Raw genomic sequence first — 27,602 nt, 5'->3', positions numbered from 1 at the left:
GAGGAAGAGAAAGCGGGAGACAGAGAGAAAGAGAGAGAGAAAGCGAGAGCTCATACTTAATCCACATTGTAGTCCTTTATTTCTTAGTTGCTCCTCCCACAGTATTGAATTGAAATGCATTACAGTTACATTGTAGAAAGCATTAAAACAAAGTACCTCAACTTGCTGATTACTTTTTTAAATGGATTATAAACAAAAACAACAACGACAAAAAACAAACAATCTGGTCCCTCAAAATGGGAGGATAAATGAATATAATCTGTTATTTATTATAGGATTGGCACAAGGGATTAACATTGACTGAACGTCACACAAGCTTGCAGACAACCGTAGAAAATGTCAGACACAGATCTAATCAGACCAATCATGCGATTATGAAGAAATTATACCTGGCATTTTTTTATTTGTTCATTTCTTTATAATGTTTGTTTTTTCCATTTACAATTGAATCAATAAATTGTCATACAAAAAAACCCTAAGTAATATCTATTCATCATCAACCAGTTTCATTAGAAGAATAAAGAGTGAATGGTATGTTTAATACTATCCGGCACTCAAACGTCATCTACAAACCCCATTGAGTTCTGGAGTAGGCCCCAGCGAGGAATCTCCCCTTCGCTAAGGGTAAGAGCAGTGCTATTCAGTAAACAAACTACAGTTTGCCAAGAAATAAATACAATTCTCAACATACAACAGCAATAACATCAACAACATAAATGTAGAAAACCCCCCCAGAAAAAAACATGATTGTCTAAAAAATGAAAGACACGAGGATGGGGATAGCTAACGACTAGCATTTAGGCTAATTAGTGGTATCGTTGGCCGACTACGATGAGTTTGGGGTTTCTAGAAGGGGAAGAGATGACCTTTTTACTGTTTAACAACGATAAACTTCAGCACTTGCTACTTTTTCAGAGTAAAAAAAAAAAGATTGTGGTTTCTTCTTTTCTTCCACTAAAACAACAAACTATTTAGATCCTTTCACAGAGAGTGGAGGAGGGTAACACGGAGTGCAGTTTCAGAGCCGCAGTTTGCAGACACTCGTGTACAGTTCTGTGATTGTGCAGACACACAAAGCTATGCAAACTCTTTCTTGGGTTGTAAAACCAGTCAGATTGTTCTCCGTTTTCAATTTTTCCTTTTCTTTTGTTCTTCGTTCATCAACAATCTTGTCGTAATGCGCTTGTGGCACCATCTTTCTTGGAGAGGTGAAGTTTATTTGGACCCGAGTTGTTATTCAGCCCCACCCTTCCAAGTATCCTAGCATTTATATAAGTACATGTTGATGGAAAACACCTGTTTTTATCCAGGGGTTAAAGGGTAACATATCTCGTAACATATTTCACTGATACTCCAATTCAGCTGAGAATGTCTGAAGCTGTGGGGCTGGGAAGGCTAGGTGTGGCCAGGTATAGGTCTAGGTTGGGCAATGTGGGGTTAGGGTTAGGTAGCTGTATTGTGGCATGGTAGGTCTAGGTAGGATTATGTGGTTCTAGGTGGAGCTAGGGGTGGTTAGGTGTGGCCAGGTATAGGTCTAGGTTGGGCTATGTGGGGCTTGGTAGGGTCTGTACTCTGTACACATATCAAACCGTGGTTGGACCGCGGTCCCGAATGGGTTCTCCAAATTCAACCGACTTCACACGGAGGAAGAATGTTCTCAGCTGAGTGGACACATGACATTGAGTGGACACATGACACTGTTCCATTGAGTGGACACATGACATGCTCTAGCAATGTAACATCTAACAACATCACCTCCATCATCCCTCCCTGCCAGCTGCCGCTGCTGTGCAAAACATAGAAACTCAACAGAATAAATACAGCTATTATTAATTATCATTTTTATTTTCATCACCACAATCAATAATCACTATTATCATCATGGTCGTCGATTTTAAACATAATGACTCAATTTAAGGTCTCAGGAGGGATGTTTTGTTGGATCTCTTGGAGGGCTGGGCTTGGCTGGGCTGGGCTGGGTGGTTCTCTGTGGACGGTGACCCTGCTCGTGTGTAAGGTATTCTGCTCAGCAGTCAGATGGGCCGTGGTTCTGCTCAGCAGTCTGTGACGGGCCAAGGGCCAGGGGCCCCGCTGACGGCCCCCAAGGGCTCCCAGTGCGATAGGTCGGGGTCGGGGGGTTTAGGGGTCAGGGGTTAGGGATCGGGGTATCATACATGGCTGAGGGACTGGATGGAACTGGACTCAGCAGCGGCCCGCACCAGGCTGTGCCACATGGTGGCTGGTGTGTGGTTGGCTGGGTGGAGTGCGTCCTTGTCAGCCAGAGACAGCATCATGGCGTACGCCTGGGGAGAGGGAGAGGGAGGACAGGTTGACTCCAATACACACCTAAAGTGTACATACACACTCACACAAATGCATGAGCACACACGCACAGTTGCATATATACGCATTGCCCCCCCACCACACACACACATGCATTTACATTTTAGTCTTATTCAGAGTGACTTACTGTAGTGAGTACAGTCGTGGTCAAAAGTTTTGAGAATGACACAAGTATTGGTCTTCACAAAGTTTGCTGCTTCAGTGTTTTTAGATATTTTTGTCAGATGTTACTATGATATACTGAAGAATAATTACAAGCATTCCATAAGTGTCAAAGGCTTTTATTGACAATTACATTCAGTTTATGCAAAGAGTCAATATTTGCAGTGTTGACCCTTCTTTGTCAAGACCTCTGCAATCTGCCCTGGCATGCTGTCAATTAACTTCTGGGCCACATCCTGACTGATGGCAGCCCATTCTTGCATAATCAATGCTTGGAGTTTGTCAGAATTTGTGGGTTTTTGTTTGTCCACCCGCCTCTTGAGGATTGACCACAAGTTCTCAATGGGATTAAGGTCTGGGGAGTTTCCTGGCCATGGACCCAAAATGTAGATGTTTTGTTCCCCGAGCCACATAGTTATCACTTTTGCCTTATGGCAAGGTGCTCCATCATGCTGGAAAAGGCATTGTTTGTCACCAAACTGTTCTTGGATGGTTGGGAGAAGTTGCTCTCGGAGGATGTGTTGGTACCATTGTTTATTCATGGCTGTGTTCTTAGGCAAAATTGTGAGTGAGCCCACTCCCTTCGCTGAGAAGCAACCCCACACATGAATGGTCTCAGGATGCTTTACTGTTGGCATGACACAGGACTGATGGTAGCGCTCACCTTGTCTTCTCCGGACAAGCTTTTTTCCGGATGCCCCAAACAATTGGAAAGGGGATTCATCAGAGAAAATGACTTTACCCCAGTCCTCAGCAGTCTAATCCCTGAACCTTTTGCAGAATATCAGTCTGTCCCTGATGTTTTTCCTGGAGAGAAGTGGCTTCCTCGCTGCCCTTCTTGACATCAGGCCATCCTCCAAAAGTCTTCGCCTCACTGTGCGTGCAGATGCACTCACACCTGCCTGCTGCCATTCCTGAGCAAGCTCTGCACTGGTGGTGCCCTGATCCCGCAGCTGAATCAACTTTAGGAGAAGGTCATGGGGCTTGCTGGACTTTCTTGGGCACCCTGAAGCCTTCTTCACAACAATTGAACCTCTCTCCTTGAAGTTCTTGATGATCCGATAAATGGTTGATTTAGGTGCAATCTTACTAGCAGCAATATCCTTGCCTGTGAAGCCCTTTTTATGCAAAGCAATGATGATGGCACGTGTTTCCTTGCAGGTAACCATGGTTAACAGAGGAAGAACAATGATTTCAAGCACCACCCTCCTTTTAAAGCTTCCAGTCTGTTATTCTAACTCAATCAGCATGACAGAGTGATCTCCAGCCTTGTCCTTGTCAACACTCTCACCTGTGTTAACGAGAAATCACTGACATGATGTCAGCTGGTCCTTTTGTGGCAGGGCTGAAATGCAGTGGAAATGTTTTTTTGGGATTAAGTTAATTTTCATGGCAAAGAGGGACTTTGCAATTCATTGCAATTCATCTGATCACTCTTCATAACATTCTGGAGTATATGCAAATTGCCATCATAAAAACTTAGGCAGCAGACTTTGTGAAAATTAATATGTATGTCATTCTCAAAACTTTTGACCACGACTGTACATACATTTTCACACTTTTTCGTACATTATCATGTTATATCTCACACACACACACACGCACACACACACACATCAAACACACACACTTTACCTGGGACTTGGATTTCCTGTACAGGGGCTGTTTGACGGCCTCAGGCAGGCTGGGGGAGCCGAAAGCAGTGCCGTCCCCGTCACTGAACTCACTGTCCTCCATCTTATGCATGTCAGAGAAGTGACGGATGTGATCGTGTGCAGAGTAGCTACTCTGATCCTCCTCCTCCTCATAGCTGGAGAGGAGGGAGACAACCGAATCCCTGTCAACATTTAATTCAACTTCTCATCTCAACTTAAATTAATTTAATTTAATTCAACTCAATTCAATTCAATTCAATTCAAATCAACTCAATTCCATTCAATGATCCCTTCAGGGGGTTTAAAGAATGCCAATATACTGTCACAATGTCTCAGCTTGGTACATATACGTATGTGTCCATATATTTTAGTCTCCATGGTTGTGTGAGTGGATATTTATGCTGGAGGCATATCCCCACTACTCTTACCTCCTTGGGGAGGTCTTGCAGTTGAGCTCCAAATCGCTAGGTCCATCAAATTCTATTTCGTTGTGTATGATGTCATCATCTAGGTTGCTGGGGGGAGCTTCGTCTCTAGGTTTCCCAGCAGCGGAGTCTCTCTGCTCCCCTTCCTCCTCCTTGGCGCCAAGCTCCTCCCCCTCCCCCTCCTCCAGGTCAAGTGACCCGTGGCTGACAATCAGGGGCTTCTCCTCCTCGAAAGAACCACCGTTCAACCTAGGAGTGGAGACCAGGAAATACATGAGTAAAACCTAGCACATCACTAGCAGAGTACTGCAAAACCTTTACATCAGCAATATACACACTCACACTTAGCCACGTTGTATCCATACTGTTTGTGCTGAAGCCAATTCTAACCTTCTATCATTGCCATACACCATATACTTATGGATACAAGGCTAACTCACACACATTCTTACAGAAAACGTTATAATGAAATGTATTTTGTCCAGTCAGTCCCTGTAAGAGTCCCTCCTTCCTGAGTGAACAATGGGAGTAGAGAGAGGGTAGAGAGAGAGCGAGTAGGTAGAGCAGAGCAGCGCGGAGCAAGCCATGGCAGCTGAGCTGGGGCAGAGAGAGGCAGAGCCGGAATCCCGTTTGTCATCGAGTCTCGAGGGCCTCTCTGGGCACAGGCTCTATGAGCGTCTCACTGATCGCTGCAGCACTTAACAGCACTGCTCAGCCTCTCCTGTTGTTTATTTTCCTTCTATCTCAGATTCATCTAATAGGCAAAATATTTAGCTGACAGCCCCATTTGGTGGGAGAGTTATGAGGGCCTTGCCAAGCGGTCCATTTCCCTGGTCCCCACGGAGAGAAAAGGCCCAGCTATCAAAACCTGACTGGGGTTTAATCTGCCAACTGTCTCTGCAGCCTCAGGAAACCACCATTTGGTAAATCATCTGGAACCACATTAAGACGGATTCACTAATTACACTCTGGGACGTCTCTCGTCAGCTCCCAACTATGTCTTTTTCTAGACGAGGCTAGCACACAAAGTCTGGCTGTGGACCCTAGTTCTACACCCGCCAAAATCACCTCGTAGATTAGAGGACCCTGAAGTATCCAGGAAATGATCTATTTGAAGGAGAAGAAAGCTGAGTTTGCAATGAGTCGTGAAGAGAAGGAGTGGGAGAATAATTGCGGTACATATTTTAGCACAAGGCTATCTGCTATCTGCTATCCATCTCTAGCATTTATCAGAGTGGGGCGATTATAGCAGGAATTGGACAGAGTTGAAAAGCAACGCGCCCCCTGGGTGGGACTGGGAGAGGGCCAGGGCTGCCAAGGCGGTAGTTGCCATGTCGTCGACATCGCAGCGCACCGCATAGCGAGACCAGCAGCGCCGGCCGAGACGAGAGCCTCCGTGATTAAGAAAACAGATTCGCTAATTACGCTTTCAAACGTGGTAATTTGCTGGGGATAAAGTATCTATCAGAAGTAGTCAGGAGCGCCGCACTTTGAAAGGAAACACGGGCCGAACCCTTGACCCCACCTTCTCTGACTTTCTTCCTGTAGGCGGACATGTTGGTTCCAGATGTGGGAGCTAGTCACTCACAGGCTGCAGACCCCCCCCTCCCGCCTCCCCCTGTCTCACCCCCCTCCTCCCCCCTCTCTCCCCACGTCTCTCTGACGCTCCACCGCCTGCACCCACAACCCCTTTTTTACACAATCAAAACTTTGAAAGATCTCTAGCACATGATCAAACACAAGGCACATAAAAATAAACCCCCCGACTTGTAGCCAACAGCTATCCCCAAGCTGATCATAGTTTTCCAAGAATTGATTTGCATAATCATCAGACATAATTGTATGCAAGGCCGATACCGGTGCACATGCATGGCCGAAAGTCAACAGTTGTAAAAAGCTCCTGCATGTTTCCAAATGTGGTAATTATCCCAGATGTCGTCAGTGATGATTGTTTGTTGCTCCGAACCTCCCTGGACGACATGTTCATTAATACACACATGCTTGCACACACACAAACACGCACACACACAAACACGCACACACACACACACACACACACACACACACACAGAAATGAATAAAGGCTGAAGTGCATCAGAATGCCCCAGCAGGCCAGCACAGAGAGGCCGTGTCCACCCATGTTTGTCTATAATCATCTCCCTGTTTAGCCTCAAGCACTGAATATGTGCTGCAGAAAATCAGGCCTCTCGTTTGTGTGTGTGCATGTGTGCATGTGTGTGTGTGTGTGTGTTACAGAGGATAAGATGAATGATGAATGTGTATACTGTTTGTCAAAGCATTTTTTTTTGACACACACATACATATATTATATGCACATTCACACGCTCATCCAGACAAAACATATGACTTACCCTTCCTCAGAATGGTCAGGGGACAGCTGGTTCTGGCCTGTGTTGCCGATAAAGTTTCGTATTTCGTTGAAGTAGGAGTCCTCTTTGTCGTCCAGGATGGCGCTGCTGCTGTCCAGCTCTGACCGAGGGGAGGATGCAGCCGTGCCTACAGAAAGACAACATTATAATCAGTCAGTTTTAATATATTAAAATAATACAATTAAGACCACAGTGACAGCCCCATTGGATTTCCCTTTGGATGACAATAAACTATTTGGAATCAGATACTTGACGAGAAACCAATCCCACACTGGCCTGGTGTACCAGTATGTACTGTATCTCCTGTTGGTGTTAGACCAAGGCCTGCAGGAATAGCACACTTACACTGGCCTTATTACCCGGAAGTAAAGTTACTGCAGGGTTGAGGTCAATTGTTCCATTTCAATTCAGTCCAATTTGGAATTGGAATTTCAGTTTACTTCCAGAATTGACAAGGCAGACCCTAACCCTGTAGTCTGTTTTACCTGGCAGTACTAATCCCCAAGATAGTATCCGGTAGAGAGTATGGTAAGTATATATTTAAGCAGGGGCGGTGTGTTCATTAGGGCGATATGGGCGACGCACTGCCAAACGGGAAAAGGAAGGGATTTTTTTTCTAATCAATTATATCACGGCAACAGTAGTTATCAGTGTTCTAATCTAGACGTCTGATCTGCCACTAAATGTCCAATCAGGCTAAAGTCGTGCTTCAAATGGCCCCGCCCCTTTTGGGGCGATTTCAGTCAGGTTGAAAATCGCCCAGGAGTCTCTCATAGACTCTCATGTAAAATCTTTTTTTTTTCAAATATCAGAGCTTTCAATACAATCTCTATGGGTTCCGGGAGGGCTTGCACTTACGCGCTTTCGTCATACGTAACATAAGTAACCATGAACATAACTAAGAAAAGAGCGGGTAGCAGCGTCAATCAATTCACGTACTACTGTCAAGATGGCTAGCTTTGCGAGGCAAAGATGAAACTGAGGGCTCCACCAACCCTGGTATTTTTCTTGGACTTGTCAACTTTGTGGCACAATTAGATGAGGTGTTTGATGACCATCTTAAAAATGCTAAAGTTTTCAAGGGCACATCAAAGACCATTCAAAACGAGCTACTGGAGTGTATGCTAGCGGTCATGAGGGAACATATTGTGGAGGAGGTGAAGTCGGCGAACTTCGTAGCTATCCAAGCTGACGAGACCACGGACGTTTCTACACAGACACAGCTGGTGCTTGTGCTGAGGTACATAGATAGCAACCACAAAGTGCAGGAGCGCTTTTTTGAGTTCCTTCCCATCTCGGAATCAACCTCAGTCTCAATCGCCAGTGTGCTTTTGGAGAGACTGAACGGTCTTTTTGCCGACGACGAGAAAGTCAAACTCATTGCGCAAGCTTACGATGGAGCCAGTGTGATGAGGGGAGAGAATGCTGGTGTGCAGCAAAATGTGCGTGAGCATTTCAAGAATGCCCATTACGTGCATTGCTATGCGCATCAGCTGAATTTGATCATGCAGCAAGCTAGAACAGTTTCAGTACAAGTAATGTAGCCTCTCTCTCTCTTTGTCCCTCCCTGTCTGTCTCTTTAACACACACACGCCCAAATCAGTTCACAGTTGATGTTGTTTAAAATAGTTATTTTTCATTTTTTTTAAAGTAAAAAAAAAAAAAAATCTGTTCATGTTCATTTTTACAAATCTATACAATTGGCCAGAATATGGTTGTTCATATTTACAAATCTATACAATTGGCCAGAATATGGTTGTTCATTTTTACAAAGCCATACAGATAGCTGTGTTTACCTTTTCTAGAAATTATTTTCAAATTCTGTTTTCAGGCAAAATGTCTATCACTGTTCATTTTCACAAATCTATACAAGAGGGCAGAATATGGAAGTCTATAAACATTTCTTATTACCAATAACTTGCATCAATGTTTTCAGTAGCCTCTATCAAAAGCTCCTGCTTGCTTGTTGTGAATTATGCTCAGGTGCACATATTTCCAATTCAACCATGAGGCCTTTTTGAAGCAAGTAATGTGTATATCAGTATTGACTTATATGCTGCCCCTGTCTTCATGTTGTTGCTGGACATATCTTTTTTTAAATGTGTGTAGGTCACCTAAATCATCAGAAAAATTGCCCCCCCTGAGAATTTTTTCAGGAGCCGCCACTGTATTTAAGTGAACCAATATTATCTTGACTCTACTAAGTGATGGGACCAAGTGTATGAGTCTCTATGTTTCCAGAGAACGCCAATGTTTGCTTTAATAAGTGAATGTATCTGATCAACTGGACTAGCTTTACAACAGGTGTCTGGACAGGTGTCGCCTGCTTGCCTCCATGTTTCTGATGTGATTCAGTGAGTCGCTGCGACGTAGAGCGACCTATCAAACTCAACCAGCGATGATTTGTACCGCCGAAAGCAGCTCAGTTGCCGAACATTCAGAGTGCAATTGTGTTGTCGCGGAGACGGACGACAGATTTATTTAATCTAATTTCTTAGCTACCCCAAATGCCTTATTTAACCGTAAGTAAATTACATTTCACATTATATACAGCTGGAGAATTTACGGAGGCAATTGAGGGTGAGTGAGTGCTCATGCAGTATATAAATATATCCAATTTGAATCATCAGCAGTTTTGTTGGTCACCAGTTCATTTCAAGAAAGATAGATACACACACACTGTTGAATGCTCCTGCAGTTTTATTGTGCAACGTTTGGACCCAAAGGAGTCCGTAAGGGTCGAAACATTTCACAATAAAACTGCGGGAGCATTAAAACCTGTATCTGTGTTTCTTTCCTTACGTTATTTTTTGTATTTAGATATACAAACAAGCTAAAACGGCACACCTCTGAGAACAAGCCATCTCCACCAGCTAGCTAGCTAAATCAAGGGTGAGCGAGGGTGAGAGAGAGAGACATCCGCACGAGCTCAGCCATCCATATAAAGAGCTGGGAACATTATTACGCTGTGAGAAATTTTACAACATGATGTCACAATCAGAACGATTGGGAACTATTTCACGCTAGGAAGATTTCTACATGACACCCTGCACCTGCAAGTTACAGGATGTACGTACACTAGTACTAAACAGGTTAATTTCCTAGGTTTCTGTAAAGCACTTTGTAACAAACTACTTTGTATTTATAAATACATTTGATTGATTGATTGATTGAGAGGCTCTCTCACCTGAGAGGTTACCGTTCTCATGCTTCTTGAGGTGGCGGTCCAGGTTAGTCTGCTGGCCGAAGCAGCGGTCACACAGGTGACACTTGAAGGGCTTCTCCTTGTTGTGGATGTTGCGGATGTGGCGCTGCAGGTTGGAGGAGATGCTGAACGAGCGGTCGCAGTACTTACACCTGAGGAGGCAGATAGGTAGGGGCCACTCCTAGAGGTCAAAACAGGTGGGACTCATGGGGAACGATACAAATACACTACACACATGCTGGAGTAGATACAGTAAAAGCATACACACAAACAAAGACATAGGTCTTAAAGGGATACTTCAGGATTTTTGCAATGAAGCCCTTCATCTATGACTGTAAGTCGCTTTGGATAAAAGTGTCTGCTAAATGGCATATTATTATTATTATTATTATTATTATCTACTTCCCCAGAGTCATATGAACTCATGGATACCATTTATATATCTCTGCGTGCAGTTTGAAGGAAGTTGCTAACTAGCGTTACTGCAATTGCTAACTAGTGTTTGCGCAATTACTGGAGGTCTATGGTAACTGCTAGCATGCTAGTAGATACCATAGACTTTCTAGTCATTGCGCTAACGCTAGTTAGCCTTGACTTGCCAAACTACCTCTAACCTCCTTCATACTGGATGCAGAGACATACAAATGGTATCCATAAATGAATCTGACTCTGAAGTATCCCTTTAACCTCTACAGGATCGGTGTCCCATATAAGGGACTGTTGAGCTAACGTGTGCTAATGTGATTAGCATGACTGTTGTAAGTAACAGCAAACCTTCCAGGACATACAGTGAGGGAAAAAAGTATTTGATCCCCTGCTGATTTTGTATGTTTGCCCACTGACAAAGAAATTATCAGTCTATCATTTTAATGGTAGGTTTATTTGAACAGTGAGAGACCGAATAACATCAAAAAAATCCAGAAAAACGCATGTCAAAAATGTTATAAATTGATTTGCATTTTAATGAGGGAAATAAGTATTTGACCCCCTCTCAATCCGAAAGATTTCTGGCTCCCAGGTGTCTTTTATACAGGTAACGAGCTGAGATTAGGAGCACACTCTTAAAGGGAGTGCTCCTAATCTCATCTTGTTACCTGTATAAAAGACACCTGTCCACAGAAGCAATCAATCAGATTCCAAACTCTCCACCATGGCCAAGACCAAAGAGCTCTCCAATGATGTCAGGGACAAGATTGTAGACCTACACAAGGCTGGAATGGGCTACAAGACCATCGCCAAGCAGCTTGGTGAGAAGGTGACAACAGTTTTATTATTCGCAAATGGAAGAAACACAAAATAACTGTCAATCTCCCTCGGCCTGGGGCTCCATGCAAGATCTCACCTCGTGGAGTTGCAATGATCATGAGAATGGTGAGGAATCAGCCCAGAACTACACGGGAGGATCTTGTCAATGATCTCAAGGCAGCTGGGACCATAGTCACCAAGAGAACAATTGGTAACACACTATGTCGTGAAGGACTGAAATCCTGCAGCGCCCGCAAGGTCCCCCTGCTCAAGAAAGCACATATTCAGGCCCGTCTGAAGTTTACCAATGAACATCTGAATGATTCAGTGGAGAACTGGGTGAAAGTGTTGTGGTCAGATGAGACCAAAATCGAGCTCTTTGGCATCAACTCAACTCGCCGTGTTTGGAGGAGGAGGAATGCTGCCTATGACCCCAAGAACACCATCCACACTGTCAAACATGGAGGTGGAAACATTATGCTTTGGGGGTGTTTTTCTGCTAAGGGGACAGGACAACTTCACCGCATCAAAGGGACGATGGACGGGGCCATGTACCGTCAAATCTTGGGTAAGAACCTCCTTCCCTCAGCCAGGGCATTGAAAATGGGTCGTGGTTGGGTATTCCAGCATGACAATGACCCAAAACACACGGCCAAGGAAACAAAGGAGTGGCTCAAGAAGAAGCACATTAAGGTCCTGGAGTGGCCTAGCCAGTCTCCAGACCTTAATCCCATAGAAAATCTGTGGAGGGAGCTGAAGGTTCGAGTTGCCAAACGTCAGGCTCGAAACCTTAATGACTTGGAGAAGATCTGCAAAGAGGTGTGGGACAAAATCCCTCCTGAGATGTGTGCAAACCTGGTGGCCAACTACAAGAAACGTCTGACCTCTGTGATTGCCAACAAGGGTTTTGCCACCAAGTACTAAGTCATGTTTTGCAGAGGGGTCAAATACTTATTTCCCTCATTAAAATGCAAATCAAATGCAAAACATTTTTGACATGCATTTTTCTGGATTTTTTTGTTGTTATTCTGTCTCTCACTGTTCAAATAAACCTACCATTAAAATTATAGACTGATCATATCTTTGTCAGTGGGCAAACGTACAAAATCAGCAGGGGATCAAATACTTTTTCCCCTCACTGTAGACATGTCTTATATGGGCAGAAAGCTTAAATTATTGTTAATCTAACTGCACTGCCAATTTAAAGTAGCTATTACAGTGAAAAAATACCATGCTTTTGTTTGAGGAGAGTGCACAACAACAAAAAACGTATCACAGCAGCTGGTTTGATACATTCACCTCTGAAGGTAAATAATGTACTTACATTCTGATTTGTCATCCCAAGGGTCCCAGAGATAAAATGTAGCATAGTTTTGTTTGATCAAATCAATTTTTATATTCAAATGTAGGAACTTGGTTCTACAGTTTGAACCCCTGCTGTCTCTGGCTCCACACCCACCCCGCCCGGCCATCTAGATGTGTGAAAGTTAGTGTATAAACTAATGATCCATCATGTATGACATTCCTGGGAGTGTGTAAACTTACATTTTCTATTACCATATCATTTTTGCATGTTGTCTATAGTTATGTACTTTAAAATGTATCAATTGACCAATTCGGCACATTTGGGCAGACTTGATACAAAATAGTCTAGTATTGCAATGCTTCACTGGATCAATCTGAAACTTTGCATACACACACTGCTGCCATCTAGTGGCCAATATCTAAATTGCGCCTAAACTGCATTTAAAAGATGATGAAACAAAAAGAAAAATAGAAAATGCATGTTTTTTTGTTTGTGTTATCTTTTACCAGATCTAATGTGTTATAGTCTCCTAAATTAATTTAACATTTCCACAAACTTCAAAGTGTTTCCTTTCAAATGGTATCAAGAATATGCATATTCTTGCTTCAGGTCCTGAGCTACAGACAGTTAGATTTGGGAATGTCATTTTAGGTGAAAATTGAAAAAAAGGGTCAGATCCTTAAGAGGTTTTAACAATCACCCCTATTTGAATGATACTGTACACATTCACAGTGGAACACACACACACACACGTATTCATGGCCAGCCCCCGCCATCCCCCACTCTCTCTCTCTCAGACATGATGGAGGAGCTCGTTCAAGGTGAAACCAGCTCTGTCTCTTATCTCCCGCCAGCGCAATACAAATCACATTCTTCTCTCACAAAACAGGCATGCAACAAATCTGTTAGAAACCCCTCCACATCTGTTCGAGCATAGCCCCCCCTCCTCCATGCAAAATTATACAAGATGATTACATCTTTTCTTCTAGCTGGAATTAGCTCACCCGATTGGCCGTCCCTCAGGAGCACCCTGTTATCTTCGCAAAAATTGCAATAAACAGCAGAGATCTTTAATGATGTGCCAGTGGGTAGAGGCTCAATCTATCAGGCGGGCTGCAGAGGCCTGAGGTTCTCCCCTGTGGTCAACTGGCCTCTCCTGGACTGTGTACTGTGTGTGTGTGTGTGTCTCTGTGTGTGTGTGTGTGTGTGTGTGTGCTCCGAGTCGCCCCCTCCGACATCACAGTCATTATTCCAGCTGCTAACCCCGGACATCTGCCCGCACTCCTCATCACCCCCATTATTCACCAAACTTCCTTCTTTACTACCCCCCCTCTCCCCCTCCCCTCCCCCTTCCCTGCCACACCCTCCCCCCATCTTCAAGTTCAAACCCCCCTCCTGTCACCAAGACATCGGCCACCATTTTTCATAAGGCAAATTATTTAGTAGAATGATAATTGTTCCAAGCTTTTAACGGCGTAGGAAAACATACAAGAATGCTGCCCAAACTGTGGACAGGAATTCTCTGGGAAAACATCCGTGTAGCAGCGGACTGGGTCTGATAGATGAACGATGGCTGTCTGGGAGGAATCAGTGTGTCTGATAACGTTCTCTGAGAAAGTGTGTGTATGTGTTTATGGTTGTGTGTTCATGCTTGGGTCCAGTATGCTTTTGTGTTTTTTTTATGGGTCTTTGTGTGTCTATGTGAAAGTGTGTAGGCTATCTGACAGACATTAACAGATGACTTATACTGTGTTGAAAAGCTGTCCTGTCTTCGTTCAGTATTGTCTGTGCTCGTGGGGTGAGACAAACTGACGTTGGAGGAGGGTTAGAGGGACGTCATCCTGTCAGCACGGCATGATCACACTCCCTGTTCCCACATCCCTCATCCCACGGCTGACCCTCCTTTAATGCTGGGAATGTTTACACATGATGTGTGTGTGTGTGTGTGTGAGTGTTACCTATACGGTTGCTCTCCTGTGTGTGTCCTTAGGTGGCGGGTCAGGTTGGCAGACCGTGGGAATAGTTTACCGCAGTATCTGTGGGGCAGAGAACACCTCATGTCACCATACATCTTAGAGTAAAATTACCAGCAGGAAATGTATTCAAATATATACAGTACAAGTCAAACGTTTGGACACACCTACTCATTCAAGGGTTTTCTTAATTTTGTTTACTATTTTCTATATTGTAGAATAAGAGTGAAGACATCAAAACTATGAAATAACACATATGGAATCATCTAGCAACCAAAAAAAGTGTTATATCAAGACTGTTGGAAAAGCATTCCAGTTGAAGCTGATTGAGAGAATGCCAAGAGCGTGCAAAGCTGTCATCAAGGCAAAGGGTGGCTACTTTGAAGAATCTCAAATAGAAAATATATTTGATTTGTTTAACACTTTTTTGGTTACTACATGATTCCATATGTGTTATTTCATAGTTTTGATGTCTTCACTATTTTTCTACAATGTAGAACATTGTAAAAATAAAGAAAAACTCTTGAATGCGTAGGTGTGTCCAAACTTTAGACTGGACTGTATGATATATCTTAGAACATGCAGCATTGACAACACACAATTCACAATAGGAAAAATACCTTTTCACTATAAATCTAAATAGATTCAAAAGAATACCTATTACTATATCTCTATCAATTAACTGATAAAACATCCTTGAGTGCAACATAATTTATGCATCGTCTTATGGTTGCATAATTCCACTAACAAATAGCTATTTGAATATTAATTTCACTCCCACACTCAGTGCTTGAAGCTAATGGAATTTGTGTGAGTGAGTTTAACGTAGCAATGGTGAGGTGCAGAGAGTGGGTGTGTCCACACACACAGCAAAGCGTTAGATCAAAGCACCGCCAGGGTCCCAAAGCCTCTCATATTAATCTGCTAATCAGGGCCAACTCCCTGGGTAAACAGTGGGAGAGAAAGGGGGCCAAGCACGGCCCTTCACTGAGTAACACAGCACACACAGTCACCTCAAAGGGTTTACACTGGCCAGCCATGGAAATTAAGTAGAAGTTTGTCTCAAGGACATGGAATGGAAATAGGCCATACACTCAAGGACATATGAACTTTTCAGGTTTAGGGTCTATTCCAATTCAATTCAATTCAATCAAATTAAATTCAATCCAACTCAATTTATGAATTTAGAAGTATAGAAATAGGAATTGACCAAAACCATGGGACTTTCAATCAGAAAGTCACGAGGCCAAAATCAGAGATGAAGTAGTGTGAAGACAAAATACATTTTTTTCAATACAGTTGGATAAAATCACCTGATGCGCGTAAACGGTTTCTGTAGTTACCTGCAGGTGTAGCGCTCCTTGCCCTTGCGCAGTAGCGTCTCGGGGAGAGCAGTGGGTGGGGCTCGGAAGTCAAACATGGAGGGGACGGAGCGCATCAGGTCACCTGACTCGGGGTTAAGCGAACCAAACGTCTCCAGCTTCTCCGCCATGTTCTCAATGGCCGACATCTGAGGAGAGACGGACACATGTCACATGAATGGTCAGGGAAAACCTTTATTGAACCTTCATTTAACCAAGTAAGTCAGTTAGTAACCCACTTTATTTAAATTGACCATCTGGCAGGTTTCAGTATAACTTCAGGGGCAACTTCTGGAGTCTTTCCGGACATTGGGTTGTTTATTGACTCCCTTGGTTGCGCATCATTCCCTAACCTAATGTGTGCGGCTTAACAAAAAAATAAGTTTCCCATCAACAAAGGCATATCTATAGTCTCTAGAACACTACTTACCAGTTTTAAGGTTAAATGTGTCCTTCACTTTCAAATGAAGGTCTGAATCCAACTTTTGTCCAAACCGCACCACATTCCTGCTGTACAGACAGTGGTAGATTACGTGGTAGGAAGTGTTGCGTGAAGTGCATGGTCTAATGGCAGCCCACTGTCTAACTAGGCAGGATTATTTGATACAACTGATAAGTACTGTTCCTAGAGATTATAGATCTGTCTTTGTTGACGGGAAAAGTTTTTTGGGTGGAGCCGGACACATTAGGTTAGGGTTATTTTCTGTTGCCACCCACCAGAATGATGTGCAACCAAGGGAGTCAATAATACAGCCCAATGTCCCAAAAGACTCCCCAAGTTGCCCCCGAAACTAGTGACAGCAGTGCATATAAGCAGAGCAAAGGGGGCATGATGTGACAACATGAGTATAGTCCTTCAGAGAGAGGCTCTGCCTGGCATTGAATTGAGACACCATAAACCAAGGCTGTATTCAAACTAGGCCATATTGAAGATAGAAACCAATACTGTACTTTACACAGATCAGAGTATTATTGATTGTCCTTTCCAGGGCTGGTATTAGGGTATTGTATATGGGAATATTATGCAGCTTTATTCCACCACTAGTGGTCAGTGGAAGTCAGGTCAGGTGGTATATGACTGTAATCAACTCTGTTTTACACACACACACACACACACACACACACACACACTGTATACAATTTACTAATGAAGGCTAACATTTGCTTTCATCAAATATGCGTAAAATCCTTGGAGGAAAGTGGAAATACATGTACTTGTCAGATGATGTGTATGTGTGTGTTAGTGTTTGTGTGTGTGTATGAGTGTGTTAGTGTTTGTGTGTGTATGTGTGCTGCATGGTGGTCATAGTTGATTAACTACCAACAATGTCTGTGAGAGAATGTGTGTGTTTGTGTGTGTGAGAGAAAGAAAGAGAGTGTGTTAATGTGTGAGAATGTGTGTCTGTGTGCTTGCTTTCTCTATGTGTGTGTGTGTGTGTGTGTGTGATTCATGTCCACTGCTGGGCTGTAAACCATTCGGTGCACAATGCAGGCAGACAGCACATTCGTCAATATGAAAGATGTTGACATTACTGATCAAGGGCCAGACACGGGTAATAATGATATCGCTGTGCTGAGAGGGGCGGGATGGAGGGATGGGGGAGGAGAAGAGGAAGGAGGGAGGTGGGGGGGGATGTCCCAGCAGGCTGCGGGGCCTGTCAGCCTATCTCGCACAGGACAGCTTTCTTTTTTAAGGTGCCACAAATTTGCATTGTTTTGCGTGTATTGAATTTTTAGTGTGTTCCTTATTCTTATTTCAATAAGGCAACAAATCAGTGGTGATTGGTCCTCCGGCAGCGCCACGGGCCCTGCTCACCACCTGACATTCCATCTCACTGTTCCAGCCCCATGTTACTCTGAGACTTGAGAGAGAGAGAGAGAGAGAGAGAGAGAGAGAGAGAGAGAGAGAGAGAGAGAGAGAGAGAGAGAGAGAGAGAGAGAGAGAGAGAGAGAGGAAGAGAGAGAGAGAGAGAGAGAGAGAGAGAGAGAGAGAGAGAAGAGAGAGAGAGAGAGAGAGAAGAGAGAGAGAGAGAGAGAGAGAGAGAGAGAGAGAGAGAGAGAGAGAGAGAGAGAGAGAGAGAGAGAGAGAGAGAGAGAGAGAGAGAGAGAGAGAGAGAGAGAGAGAGAGAGAGAGAGAGAGAGAGAGAAGAGAGAGAGAGAGAGAGAGAGAGAGAAGAGAGAGAGAGAGAGAGAGAGAGAGAGAGAGAGAGAGAGAGAGAAAAAGAGCAGAGAGAAAAAGAGCAGAGAGAAAACAGAGATGGAGAGACTGATCGATGATGAACGACCACAGACTTTATAGGCCAGGGCTGATTAAGAGTGACGGCCAGGTGTAAAGTTCCGACTCCGGAGGATGTGGGTGTCAGGTCCGTTTGATTATGAATATGCCAATGCTCCGTGCTGTGAATCAAAGGCTCCCTCGTGAGGAGGGGAACGGGAGGGGAAGGTGGGGGTGGAATGCTTCCATATTTCTTGTGAATGTGCAATATGTATTTCATTGGGGCTCTTTACGGGCGTGGGGGCTAAAGCTCAGTTTGTTTCCCTCCTTACTCAATGAGAGGCCATAACTCGCCCGCGCATTAGGAGCCCTAAAACTGTCCGCTGTATTGAGCCGTCGTGCAAGATAAGACATTTTAGTTTGAGAGCAAGAGGCTGAGGCTGAAACAGCTAGCCCACCCTGGCTGTTCTTCTGTCTACTGAGGCAACCCTCGCTCTGATACACACTCATTCTCCTTCCTCTCTGGCTGTTCAGTTCAGTTTTGTTCCTCCCTCTGTGAGAACTATCTGTATCGTCTACTACCGGTGAGATAAGTCAAAATCAGAACAAACGGCTCTAAAGCCTTTGAGATTTTATTGATTTTAAGTCAGGTTCACTAGATCTCATTTGATATAATACAGATTGTGAGAAGTGTAATTGTGGGAACATGGAGGATAAATGTCTACACATTTACTTAAATGTGATCCCCCCAAAATCCCCTTTAGATGAACTTGCTTGTTGCCGTAGTGTCTCTGTGGGGCCAGCTGTTGATTGGTTATCTTCAGATGTCAGTGATGCTGAGAGCGCCTTAATTAGCGAGATGCATTCTCAATTGTTGATCTTATCTGGAAACAGATGTCGGAGGGAGGAACTCCCCCTCCCTCCCTGGGTCCCTAAGAGACTGTTACCCTCGCGCTGATGCAGAGCAGTCCCCCCTGTCTTCCCCCCCTCGTCTCACCCGCTCTGTGCCCATTCCAACAGCCCTGCCTCACTCTCCAAATAAGCAAATATATATAGAACCCTCAGTGCCGTTAGCAGTACAGGGTGGAACCCAGCTAGAAATCCCAGGCCTAAATATAATTTTCAGACATTTACATGAAGCACAGAGACATATAGGTGTAGAGGAAACTTACCCAGGATCTCTGATCTGGCATACGAAACTGAGGGGCGGGACAGAAGGAAAAGATCAGTCAGAACCAGGAAGTAGACCATGGATTAACAGCTTTTGATTGGGCATTGGGCATTGGGTGGGGGATGATGATGTCACAAGGGGGTCAGGTGACTTGGTAACAAACCCCTAACCCGAAAATGTACAACTGCAAATAAATAAATAAAGAGCCCCTGTGGCCAGAGTGTTTCTGTGACTGATTTGTGTGTCTAAACATCGTAAAGTAATAAAAATGGCCTAAATGCTGTTTCTGTTTCTACTGATAGGACACCTCATTAAGCCACGTGCCACGGCCATGTGGCGTTACAGAGTTAGAGACTGGTTCACAGAGTGTGGAGAGGGGACATAAATCAGAACGACTCAAACAGCCAGTAAAAACCAGGCCTGAAACGGTCAGTAAAAAACACCAAGCCCTGAGAAAATGTTTTCACTTTTTCACACGAATGTCAAAGCACATCAGTACACATTGAGTCACGCTACACACGATAGAGAAATCACAGGCAGCGCAGAGTCCGGGGGCAAAATTCAGGGACTTTTAAAGGGTATCATCTTATATATTTTAGTCAAAGACACCTATGTGAGGATGTGCCACTTTGTGCCCTTTTCAGTCTTCCACATTCTCACACATCTGGTTCAGATAGCTGAGAACAGGACAGACCAGACCCTAACATGCTTGAGCATCGATCAGACTGAACACTGCCTCTGGTCCCCATCAGAACCAGACCACTTCGGACCACCCCCAGACCAACCCCAGATCGCCTCACCGAGCCTGGGCCTCAAAACCAAAAAGGGCCCCTGGTCTGGCTGTCTTTGTGAAGCTACAGTAACACTGAGATAGAACAGGACAGGACCTACCTGTGGATGGAAGAGGAAGCCGGGGGCGGGCCGCATGTACTTGTCTTTCAGAGCCTCAAACGGATCGTTCATCTTCCTCTTCTCAACCCTGCTAATATTACAACTCTATCAGTTCTTAGACACCGACACTCTAAAATACATTTACATCCAACAATATAGGAAAAAGTACATTTACATTTTAGTCATTTAGCAGATGCTCTTGTCCAGAGCGACTTACAGTTAGTGAGTGCATAAATTTTTTATACTGGTCCCCCGTGGGAATCGAACCCACAACCCTGGCGTTGCAAGCGCCACGCTCTACCAACTGAGCTACAGGAGGCTTACATATAGGAAGTTAAAGACACATATTGCTAACACAGAATATAATAACACACAATAGGTCTAAATGAGACTGATAGTGAGTGATATTTGAACTGGTGAGGTTTAGTTCTAGAGATTCACAGTACCTGTAGATGGGGTCCATGAAGAAGGGGGTGGGCCTGGCGTGCTGCAGAGAGGTGTCGGCTTTAGGAAGCTCCACCCCTGCCTTGTCTTCTCCAAATACGTGGATCTTCTTTGACTCCTCCCTCCGGGGGGCGCGGCTACTGCCGCGGATCCTGGTGCCGCCCATGCTCAGATCCAGCGGCTGGTCCTGATTGGTGGAACGTGGGGAGGCCTCCGGTTTGGAATTGGAGACGGGGGCGAAGGGGGCGGGGACCTTCTCCTCCTGCTTGCGCTTGGTGGTAAGGTCAAAGGGCGACTCAGAGGTCCTGCTCTGGCCCTTCTTGGTGGGTTCGTCAGGTGGGGACTGGGGCTCCCCCTTGAGGCCTGGAGGTCTGAGCTCTCTCTCTGGGAAGGGGTAGACGGGTGGGGAGAAGGTTGGGAAGAAGGGCAGGGGGAACATGGAGGGGTAGGGCAGGGCGCCTACCTTCTTGTCCTGCAGGCCCGCCAGCCCCGTGGAGCCAAAGTACCTCTCAGCGATGGAGGCGATGGCCTTGATGGAGTCATTGACCGCCCCCGAGACAGCCGTGTGCTCATCCAGCGAGGGAGGGAACAAGGCGGGGCCTTGGAACTCCTTAGTGTGGTTACTGGTCAGGGTGGTGGGGCTCTGGGGGCCTCCGCCCGCCTTCCTCTTCGGCCCCTTCCCGTTCTCCCGGGGTGCCCTCTCCCGCTGGCCTTCGCTCTCCATGTCGCTCTCCAGATCCGAGCCTGACGTGGTATCCAGGTCGCTCCCACTGGGCGTGCTCACGTCATCCAGGTCGCTGCTCTCCGACTGGCTGCTCATCTTGCCGCCGCCGTGCCTCTGCTTGGAGGAGGAGCCCTGGGCCTGTCGCTGCTCTATCCCCTGTGGCAGCTCGTTGCCGGGCGATGCCTCCTTGCGGAGGGTCTTGAGCAGCTCTCTGGCCTCCTGGGCTCCGGGGCTGGGCGACAGGAGGGGGCCCTTGCTGTGCTCCGTACCTGGACCTGGGGGCCGTCTGATTGGGGAGGTGGCCGGGATGAGGGGGGGTCGATGGTACAGTCCAGAGGAGAACAGGCCCGGGAAGCTGAAGGGGAAGCCAGGGGCGGACGGAAATGTCAGGCCACTGTGGTGCCGGTTCCCAAAGTAGTCTGCCAGGCTGGCGCTGCTGTGCCCCATCCCACCCATAGCGGCCTTGTCCATGGCACCAGGGACACCGGGGAGGGACATGCCCTGGGCATGGGCAAACAACCCCCCTGCCGTGAAATGGTTCTTGCCCTCACAGAAGCGCCGGTGCTTGTTGAGGGAGGAGGTGGTGCTGAACATCTGTCCACAGTCCTTACACTTGATCTGGGTACGGCAGTCGGCGTGCATGCGCTTGTGGCGGCATAGGTTGGAGAACTGCGTGTAGGACTTGTGGCACACCTCGCCTGCAGGGAGAGGGAGACAGACACGGGGCACTCAGAGACATGTCCAACACCACACACACACACACACACACACGCACACACACACACACACATACATACACAGAGTACATCTCTGACCACAAGGGCCAAGAGTTTTCCCTTAGATCCAGTAGTAAGGAAAACCTCCAGGCTTTAGTCGTGACACTACACATGCATTTCAGGATGGGGGACTACAGTACATGAGAGACTGGCTGAGTGTAAGATGTCCTAGTTTGATAATGTTATTTCAGTGAGGTGAGGGGGGATGAGATGAGTCGCCAGATCCTGGCATTGTCATGGGACTTTGTTCCTCGGGCTGAGACTGAGTCAGTGGAATCCATCACCTGCACATCAAACACAATGCACCTCCAGGGTCAGACTCCCAAGGAGACCGTAAACAAACACACACGGGTACACACATACACGTACATACACATGCGTGTGCACACAGACATGCATACACATTCATAGATATTCACATAACTCACAATAGACAAAAACACACACATGAACACACACACACACACACACACACACACAGACAGATATATGCAGACACATTCACAGATATTAAAATATCACATAACACATGACACACACACATACACACACAGACTCACTTGCAGACACACGGCACAATGGCTCTATTTTGAGCCTGTGAAGGAAGCAGAGTTGAATGAATCCTATCCTGTAGGTCCGGTTCCCAGGGACAGGGCTCACGTCCTCCGCTGCCCACCTCGTCCCTCACCCCCCACTCCCCCCTGGCCGGGTCCCCCTCACCCTGTCCCTGTCATCTAGCTCACTGTAACCTTCCCACAGTCCCACAGTCCCTTCCCTGTCTGACCCCATGGACACCACCCTGCTATGTGGCAGACCACATTGTTGAACAGAACATAGTGGCTAGACAGGGTTCTCCAGCAGTTAGATCGCGAGCTACCAGCAGCTCACAACCCACATATAAGTAGCTCGCCAAACAATTCTGAAAGTACATGCAATCTTTCATGTTTTCCACCAAAAACTGTCATAAACAAATCTCACCCCTGGTTAGCCACTATTGGATTAAAAAGCTAAAGTCTGCCAATTAATTTCCAGCAATATTGCCCCGTCTGTCTGTGTGGTTTCGCACCTTTGTCTATCACTTTGTGTGTAGCCAGTTTATGTGATAACCATGTTGTGGGTTAACAGAAATACTTTCCCAAAAACTTTCTCAATTAAATGTTAACTGCAAAGTAGGCTCACCTGGCAGAAGTATATAATGAGTAAGTATATCATTTGTATCTATTATTTGTTATTTGCAAACTTTGCCATGAAATGAGCAGCAGCAGTACAGAACCATCATTCCACACTCGCTAGATGCGCAATTAAAGGGCCAGATGCGCAATTAAAGGGCCAGATGCGCAATTAAAGGGCCAGATGCGCAATTAAAGGGGAATTACACTAAAAAATATATTTTTTTGTTTTCTTCCAGACAAAAATAAAAGGTATTCTGAGTAGCTCGCCACATGTTTCATTTTTTAAAAAGTAGCTCTCATGCTAGAAAAGGTTGGAGACCCCTGGGCTAGATGATAGCTAGATAAAAATAAACAGTCATATAGAGATCATATCTATACAGTAGCATCTGGATAATAGTCATTCTGTTTCATATTCTCTATTGGAATTCTCTATTTCTCTATTATTTATTCTACATCCGTAAAAATGGAAAGCAGATGACAATTTAATATCAAAACATACTCTTAAATAATATGTATGATATTGAACAATATTGCAATCTATAACTTTATATTGATTCAAATATTTACTCATCACAATATACAGTATGTAGTCTAAAGTTCTTTGATTTTTTTCATATGGTGGTATGGAAATGTATTGGGAAACTTGTGTAAGACAATGACGTGCATACCTTGCCGTAATAATTAACATTCTTCGAATCTAGGGCAAAGGTCTCAGAATGAATGATAATGTTTTCGAAGGAGTCAATGTCATAATTGATCAAGAGATGTTTGGTCTAGGTGTAAATATTTTATGAGCCTGAGGCTCGTTGGCTAACATGGGTGTTGTTATCCGTTTCCTCTCTGTTGTAGAACGAGTAGAAACCAGTGGCTGTAAATCTCACACTCATGACATTTACAGACTTACAACAGACACAAATGACACACAGTGTGTGAGGGACCTGATCCACTCCACACGTGTGTTTTGTCAGGTCTCCATAAACTGTAACTAAATATTATAAACACATTCCTGTGAAGAGCAGCTTTGAGTAAGACAGCCCCATGTGTCTGAATGAATGATCAGGGCCGGAGTGCTCTACAGACAACCACAGGCACAGGCTTTCTACCTTGGTACACACACACACATGCATGCACACACACACACACACACACACACACAGGCATGGACACACGCAGGCACGTACGCTGACAGACACACACGCACACACAGACAAACATATGCACAGGCACACACACACGGACACACACACGGACACACACATTGACACACACGTGGACACACACGTATACAATACAGTACGCTGACAGACATGTTGTTCACACAGACAAACAAACACAGAGGACGGACACACACGGTCTCTAACACATCTGTCAGGGCAGAGGGTGTTCTGTCTTTTTACACAGGCATTAGCTGTTTTTAAACCTGCATATTTTCAGCTGATTAGTGCAAATGGACTCCCATTCGGAGCACGATGGAGGGGACATGTGGTTGCTATTTGTGTGGAATGGTGCGTTTGGAGGGGGAGAGGGGAGATGGGGGTCCGCAGGCAGACCCAGCCCCTCTGCCCTGTGTGTGGGGTCACGGAGATGGGGTCAAAGGGTGAAGGTCATTGTGCTTTGGTGTGTGAGGTGAAAGTGTGAGAAATCATTATTGGGACTGGAAGATTTTCCTGATTACTTGACCTAACAAGGAAAAACTCAGAAAATATGTTTTCTCTGAAAAGCAAAACTGGGGTCTGGTCATTATGTGTTGTGGTTGTAATGTTAGACCTCAGAGTTGGCATTTACAGGGAGTGTGAGAGAGAGTGGGGTCAAAGGTAGGAGCTCTGGGGTCAACGGGGGGGGGGGGGGGGGGGGGGGTCACGGCTGGTCGAACAGGTCAATGTGTGGGACAACAGTAGGGTTAAAACGTGAGGTCATAGTGTGAGGTCATTGTTAGGGGTCATTGGGTCAGCAAGGTGTGCGGTTGCTGAGATGGGGGCATGGAACAGGTACCGCTGTTCTTCAGCTAATAACAGAAATGCCATTTTCCTTCTAAATAGCACTCCCCTGTGGAATGAAACATTTAATATTCTCCTTTTGCAATCTTGTAGATTATAGATATGTACATATTACCACAATCAACATGCCACTTTCAAAATAAAGGGGCATTTGACCCTAAAACCACTTTTTCATATTTTTCTCATCAGTGTACCATTAATATATTATTTTGCACATATACTGTATGTACAAACCTCAAAGCTATTATAATTGAAGACCTGTGTTTACTTCCTGGAAAAGTCTCATGATTATGCTAAATGGATCCTAATGAGATGTTTTGCTTGATTTTGGGCTACAGGAGACTGGAAGCAACATATCTTCAAAACTTGAATGTTGACATGCACAATTTCCTGGGACTGTATCAAAAGTGGACTAATGAAGAATATATGAAGAAATGGTTTTCAAGTGAAATTCCCCTTTAAAACAATTAGAGGGTCAAAATAGGTATGGGACTGCGTTATAATCTATCATGTAGTAACTAATATGTCAACTAGTATTATGACAGGTGAGAACATAAGAGAAGGGCCGTTTTAGCGATTTTTCTAAATGAGTTCTAACAAGCTAGTAGAATATGTGGAAAAAGCGTGCAGACTTACATATGAAGGGTCTGAGTGACTTACATATGAAGGGCTTGACGCTGCTGTGGATGTGCTTGTGTTGCTTCAGGCCAGAGGACGTTGCAAAGGTCTTCCCGCAATCGGGACAGGCGTGAGCCCGCGCCCCCACGTGCTGCGAACGGATGTGCCTCTGCAGGTTACTGGGGTCTGTGAACACCTGCTGGGGGGACGGACGAGGGGACACACGGGGGGGTTACCCATCTGCGACTATGGATACAGTACATGTAGGAGATGCATTCATTTACAGGCACAATCATGCACACACACTTGTTCACATGTTCAATTAAACTCAAAATATACTCTAATACAGGGCTCTCCAACCCTGTTCCTGGAGAGCTACCCTCCTGTAGGTTTTCGCTCCAACCCCAGTTGTACCTAACCTGATTCATCTTATCAATCAGCTAATTATTAGAATCAGGTGCACTAGATTAGGGTTAGAGTGAAAACGTACTGGATGGTAGCTCTCCAGGAACAGGGATGGAGAACCCTGCTCTAGTAACATACACCCACCTACCCCACCCAAACACAACTGTACCTTTGAGCAGGTACATGACTGTACCTTTGTGCAGTTTTCACATTCGTAGTGCTTGCCACTATCATGTGACATCTGATGACGAATCAGGTTGGATTTCCAGTTGAAGGCCTTAGGGCACTGGTCACACTTGTATTCCCTCTCCTCCGAGTGAGACAGAGAGTGAGCTTCCAGACTGCAGGAGAGACGCACAGACAGACAGACAGACACAAGAACATTATTACAACCCTCTGCCTCACTAGCCTCTCAACTAAAAACAACCCAGTGATGTAAAATGAACGAAGTGTGCAAACAAAGACCTTACCCAGGATCAATAATAGTTAAAATGACATTGCAACTGTCGCCATTCACTACAATATTATCATCAAGACAACTATAGATTCAAGTTGATGTGCAGTTGATATGCAGCCATCATCAGGCGTGTGAGGGTGGTGCAGGTTGAGTGACATAGAGGGGTCCTGAGCTGAGGGGCCCTGAGTTTTCCCAGTCCTATCAACAAGGGGGAAGGAGGACACCTTCTCACCTCTGGAGGTCGGGGAACACTTGGTCACACTCCTTACACTCCTGGGGGCCGTCGTGGCTGAGGCTGTGGGACAGGTGCAGGTCGTGGGACTCCAGGTCCTCGGGGCCCTCCAGGTCACTACTGTCCCCTCCAGGGTTCCCCAGGAAGGCTGAGGTGGGCGTCCCACATGGAACCTTCTGGTGGTCCAGCAGCTCAGAGACAGACTCAAAGAGCTGGTCACAATCCTCACAGCGATACTGTCTCTCCTCTGGACAGGGGGAAGGAAGGGGAGGAATATCTTAGGGGTCTGTGTGTGTGTGGGTTTGTGTGTGTGTTGTGTGTGTGTTGTTTATGTGTGTGTGTATGTGTGTGTGTTGTTTATGTGTGTGTGTGTGTGTGTGTCAACTGACCGTGCATATCAGGAGCCATGGTGTTACATGAATACTCCTCTGCCTT

At 45.3% G+C, this 27,602-nt stretch overlaps 1 protein-coding gene across 1 annotated transcript; it reads right to left on the bottom strand.

Moving 5' to 3' along the window:
- Nucleotides 1–61: 61 nt before the first annotated feature.
- LOC311120213 (histone-lysine N-methyltransferase MECOM-like) lies at nt 62–27,602 on the bottom strand. The gene is made up of 13 exons (XM_084194827.1): nt 27,557–27,602; nt 27,168–27,414; nt 26,672–26,819; nt 26,116–26,272; nt 20,789–22,208; nt 20,343–20,430; nt 16,048–16,214; nt 14,690–14,767; nt 10,163–10,332; nt 6,958–7,102; nt 4,589–4,834; nt 4,141–4,315; nt 62–2,303 (listed from the first exon to the last, which is right to left on the bottom strand). Exons 1-13 carry the CDS (start codon nt 27,573–27,575, stop codon nt 2,169–2,171), a joined length of 3,195 nt encoding a protein of 1,064 aa, XP_084050953.1. The 5' UTR covers nt 27,576–27,602; the 3' UTR covers nt 62–2,168.

The sequence above is a fragment of the Coregonus lavaretus genome, assembly GCF_964263955.1.
Source record: "Coregonus lavaretus genome assembly, contig: HAP1_SCAFFOLD_4022, whole genome shotgun sequence".
NCBI lineage: Eukaryota > Metazoa > Chordata > Actinopteri > Salmoniformes > Salmonidae > Coregonus > Coregonus lavaretus.
Note: the sequence above shows the minus strand (reverse complement) of the source record. Positions and strands in the feature narration are given on the sequence as shown.